The sequence below is a fragment of the Cynara cardunculus genome (assembly GCF_001531365.2).
Source record: "Cynara cardunculus var. scolymus isolate 2C chromosome LG 15, CcrdV1, whole genome shotgun sequence".
Lineage (NCBI taxonomy): Eukaryota > Viridiplantae > Streptophyta > Magnoliopsida > Asterales > Asteraceae > Cynara > Cynara cardunculus.
In genome coordinates, this window is record NC_037542.1 from 19526549 (window position 1) to 19531901 (window position 5353).

The 5353-nt window shown below is 32.4% G+C and overlaps 1 protein-coding gene across 1 annotated transcript; it reads right to left on the reverse strand.

The window, feature by feature from the left end:
* Positions 1-2544: 2544 nt before the first annotated feature.
* LOC112528656 (glycine-rich cell wall structural protein 1.8-like) lies at positions 2545-3207 on the reverse strand. The gene has a single exon (XM_025139678.1). The coding sequence runs from the start codon at positions 3205-3207 to the stop codon at positions 2545-2547; it is 663 nt and encodes a 220-aa protein (XP_024995446.1).
* Between the last annotated feature and the right edge of the window lie 2146 nt (positions 3208-5353).

A 5353-nucleotide genomic window follows, 5' to 3' on the forward strand; every position in this document is an offset into this window, starting at 1 on the left:
TATATATATATATATATATAAGGGGCTTAATCATTTAATAACTTCAGAACTTGTGAAATCTATGAGAACTTATACCTCAAGGTGCTATTTCACGTTAGTTTGTTTCCCGTTAAAATATAATATTTAATGTATTGATTAATACATATTTGTCACAATGTGTTTGTTTTATATATATTCGGTTCACAATATGAAATTCTTTTACGTGTATTTTTTATTTCACAAACGCATAAAAAATGTTCACATTGTGAACCGAGTACATGTGAAACAAATATATGTTAATCACTATTATAAATCCTAGTCTTAAATAGAAAAAGATCATATTAAACAACATATTTATGCATAAATTCTCGAGGTTACTATATTTTCATTGTTTTTTAAAAGAAGATCCCCATATAAATAATATGTAAATGGAAAAAAGGTTAGGAACCAAAATTTCAAACATCTCCACTAACAAAATTAAGCCGGCAGGTGCTTGCCTCAAGGCAATGACCGATTTCAATTCGAGCACAAATGTCTTCAATATATCTCTCACATTGGAACTTCTACTACAACAAGTGATCATTAGAAGAGAGAATTGAAAAGGTACGTGCAGTGGGCTTCATTTTGTGTATAGCAATTAAATTAATAAACTTATATATATATGTATATATGTATATATCTTATATGATCATTACTGTACAGCAGTGCCTCCATTAGCTATAGCTAGCGACCTGCAGTGTGGTGAGGGGTCTACATTATCAGCAAATAAAGGGCTCTCTTGTGGGAGATCACATGGTTGACCAAATATTTGGGTTTTCGGTTTCATGGGACCATGCCAACACTTTTGATCGAATAGGCCGATTTCTTTGACAAAGGGTTAAGTGTTCACACAACCTTATTACTACTGCAATTCAAGTGAAACAGGGTTTGAGATAGGGTAAGACCGTACGTTCAACTTTAATTTTTCTTGATCCAAATATGTAAGACACCGCTAGCTAGGTGACTAATCGTAGCTAACTTGTCAAAGATCTATGCTTTCTATTATTACAAGAATATATCGATATAGAGATGAGAGAAGCGAACCCGTAAAGAAAACAAGATCGAATTGCATTTACAGGCGAAGGGCTAACCCAACACCAACAATAGAGCTAGCCAGGGTCAATCTCCATGCACTGGACCCTTTACTAAGAAAGTGAACTTGCTCCAAAAATGAAGAAAACAGTACACATCCCAAGCACCAATGGGTCGAATAATTATATTAATGGTTTAACAATTCTACACAATAATTATATTTTTTGGATGAACGATATCGCTCGGATGGATATTGTATTAAGTTTCTAATGTTTTTAGCATTTGTATTACTAATAGTTCTTTTATTAAAAATATCAAAGCTTGGCAATAATGCTTACGTGCAGAACAAGCTATGGAGGAAGGGTTGATCTCCTCATCTCCAATCAACATGACACAAAAGCGTCTCCAATGTACTTGGTGAACGGTCACCGACACAACCGAGTCCAATGATGCAAGTTGAATGGTTCTACGTGCTTCTTTAAATTGTCGTCCATGTATACACATTTGACACAACTTAGAACAACGCTTGTTGATGCGTGGAAGAAATTAAGGATTAATTTAAGAGTAATTCAATTTTAGTCATCAACACAATTAATTAATGCCGGTAGGAGCTGTCTTGAGTTCAAACGCACTACAAGAAATGTGAGCTTTGGCGACATAGTGACATGTTTCAGCCACAAACTATCACGATGATAAAATGGACTTTTAGCAACGAAAAACCTCTGTTTCTTATGGTGACTCCAATCACCATGGATATATACCCAATCAATAATTGCATCAGCCATGGCTTGACGTACCAAAAGGAGCAATGTACAACTCGATGATGATGATCCAAACAAACTGATAAGATATCTATTAATATGTATTTAGACATTAATACTTCTACTATGTTATATCTTTTGTATTACTGATTCAATATATATTGACGATAAATAAAAACTCCATTTTTAAGTTATTTTCAAATCAAAGTAACTTATTATAATTGAGAATATAACCAAACAAATTTATTAATAACAAATATTGCGACGACTTGAATATTACAACGACAAAATATTTAGACCAAAATTGAGATTGAGTTGTATTTTGGTTGTACGAATTGTATAATAACCCAACTCTCTCTATATATTATGTGTATATATATATCTCTCTCTCTCTTTCTGTGTGTATTTTTAAGAGTTGTAGTTATTAATTAGACAAGGTAATGTAGTGGGGTTTTGTTCAAGATTTCAAGGTTCACGAATTAATAAACAAGGCACTACTGCATGGCGCATGCATGTAGAATTGTAGATTGTCATGCAGGCAAAAATTAAAAAACCAGGATGATAATTAGTACGTAGTATTAATCAAGATAACACACCAGCTAGCATTTAAATTCATAACCACTTGGAATAAGATCACAAACTGATATACATATATATGATGCCCTTGATTAACACTGTATGTCTTGTTCCAATCTTATTATATATCATCCATCGTCCATTTTGGACGGACTTTTCAAGGGATATAGCCACCATGACCACCGCCTTCACCACTTCCACTGCCACTTCCATATCCAGCACCACCATGCTGATCGGTACCACCACCGCCTCCACCTCCACCTCCTGAGCCACCACCACCTCCACCTCCTCCGGCATGTCCACCATGTGCTCCTCCAGCACCCCCTCCGGCGCCACCGCCACTACCATATCCGCTCCCTCCTGCTCCCCCAGCACCAGCACCGGATCCTCCTCCTCCTCCGCCACCGCCACCATGCCCACCTCCACCACCAGCTCCTCCAGCACCACCTGCATATCCACCACCGGCACCACTCCCAGCTCCTTCTCCTCCCCCATAGCCCCCACCGTGTGCTCCTCCTCCTCCTCCACTACCTCCTCCACTACCACCACCACCGCCTCCACCTCCAGCAGCCCCACCGCCATATCCTGCACCACCACCTTCACCAGCTCCAGATCCACCTCCGTATCCACCCCCATGTTCTCCTCCCCCATAACCACCACCTCCTCCACCGCCACTACCTCCTCCTCCACCACCACCTCCTCCTTCTAAACCACCATGAATGTAGCCCTCTTCAACAGTCAAGAGAGCTCTAGTCGCAGCAGAAATGCCCAAACCTAATAACACCAAGAAAATCACACTAGAGACTTTGTGAATAGCCATGGTGAATGAAAATGAAGATTGTGAGTAATTGTTGGTGATTTACATGAAATTGGTTGCATATATATAGGCATTGGCTAGCATTACTTCAAGTGTCCTGACAATATGAACAAAAAGAAAAGCTCCACCGCGTATGACCCTACATATATAGTGGTCCACTTCAGAAACACACAACGACATATATAATCATCTACTGTAATGTGCCTTTTGCTGTTTCCCACATTAATTTTGATCCTTCTTTAATATCATATCTTAAATTTAAAAGATATCAAGAAGTCGGTATTTGTATATGTTGTCACGTAAGTTTTATTAACAAATCTTGGACAATTCAAATATCGCAAAAAATAAATCTGAATATATATATTATTTATTATCTTACTAATTAACAAGGTTTATAAATTAAATTACAATTCTAACACCTTATCAAATTTAGCTTTTTAATAATAAAAAACAAATACAATTAAACACGACTATATTAATATATCCAATTTATTTTAAGAAATAATTGAGTGTCATCCATATAAAAAAATACGGTGAAAGTTGGAAGATTGAGCATTTGAGTATATTACGTTTTTTTGCAGATAATATAAATACAAAATTAATATTACTTCTTTAAAAAATAAATTGCTTCTTATATATTTTAAAATACAAAAATTAATCATAATACTAAAAATATAGAAGTGGATCATCTAAGGTAATTTATGTTTTATATACACATTTTGATTTACATAAGCTGCTTTATAAACTAGTTGTAATAGCTTATGAAGACATTTTTTTTACTTTTTTCAATGATAATTTTCATTAACATTAATTATTATTTACAGTAAACTATGATTTTCGTCCCTTGGTTTGTGAAAGATTGTGGTTTTCGTTCATGTGGTTTTGCAATTTTGATTTTCATCCCTATGGTTTTGAGTTTTTGATTTTCGTTCCTATGGATTGTCATTTCTTATTGTTTTCGTCTTCGTGGTTTATAATTTATTGCTTTTTCTCTCGTTCTAGAAACTAAATATTAAAAATCCTTTATTTAACTTAGGGGTATCTTAATTTTTTTTTTTCTTTTTTCTTTTTGGTTTATTACATATCTTTTTCGGTAGTTTAGTTTTTTTTGTTTTAATCATATTGAATTCTTTTAATAAAATAATTACTACATAAAAAATTATATTTTATTGTTATTATTTATGATAAAATAATTTCATACAATTCATTGCTTCATATTTTTTGTCATTATAATTTTAGTTTCTTATTTGTTCGATTTATGTGATTAACGTCATTCAAGTGCAAGTCATTGAGTACCCTCACATGATAATATTTTAGTTCTTTTTCTACATTAGTGGCTAAATAATTAAATTTTTGTAGGGCCAAAGAAACCTATATAAGGCTTTTTTTACCAAATAAATCTATGCAACTTTATTTAATATAAAGTATAATTTTATTAACTTATCGTAACACAATTATATAAGATGTGTATTTGTTTGAATAATCAAATGACTTATGAGAGCAAACAAATTGTAGGTCTTGTTAATAAAATTCCACGCTTTTGTTTTATAAGAATAGTTTAAAGATTGTTAATTGTTTGGTCTTATAAAAAGTATATAGTCTTTTTGGTCTCTAATTATGTGAGTATACTCAACGGTTTGCACTTGGACAATGTTATAGAGTGACAAAATCGAACTCATACAAAACTAAAAACTATAATGATCAAAAATATAAAAAAAAATAGTTGTATTAAAATATTTTAGTTATTTAATCATAAACAATAACAATATAAAATAGTGTTTTTTATCTATTAATTCTTTATCAAAAAATACATAATCAAAGAGACAAAAATACGAAAAAGAAAGCAAAAGTATATCTTATAAACCAAAAAATGAAAATAAGTTGAAAAGACTGAAATACCCCTAGTTAATGGAAGAGTTCTAACATATTTAGTCTAAGAGACAGAAACATAAATAAATTACAAACCGTATAGATGAAAATCACAATTTTTAAAATCACAAAGATAAAAATCACAAGGACGGAAATCGTAGTTTATTCTATTATTTATAACTATTAACTATAAATAAATATTAGTTATTAATAAAAAAATAAAAATTAATTATTGTTAATATTAGTTAATAGTAATTAATATTAGTCAAAAATTATTAAT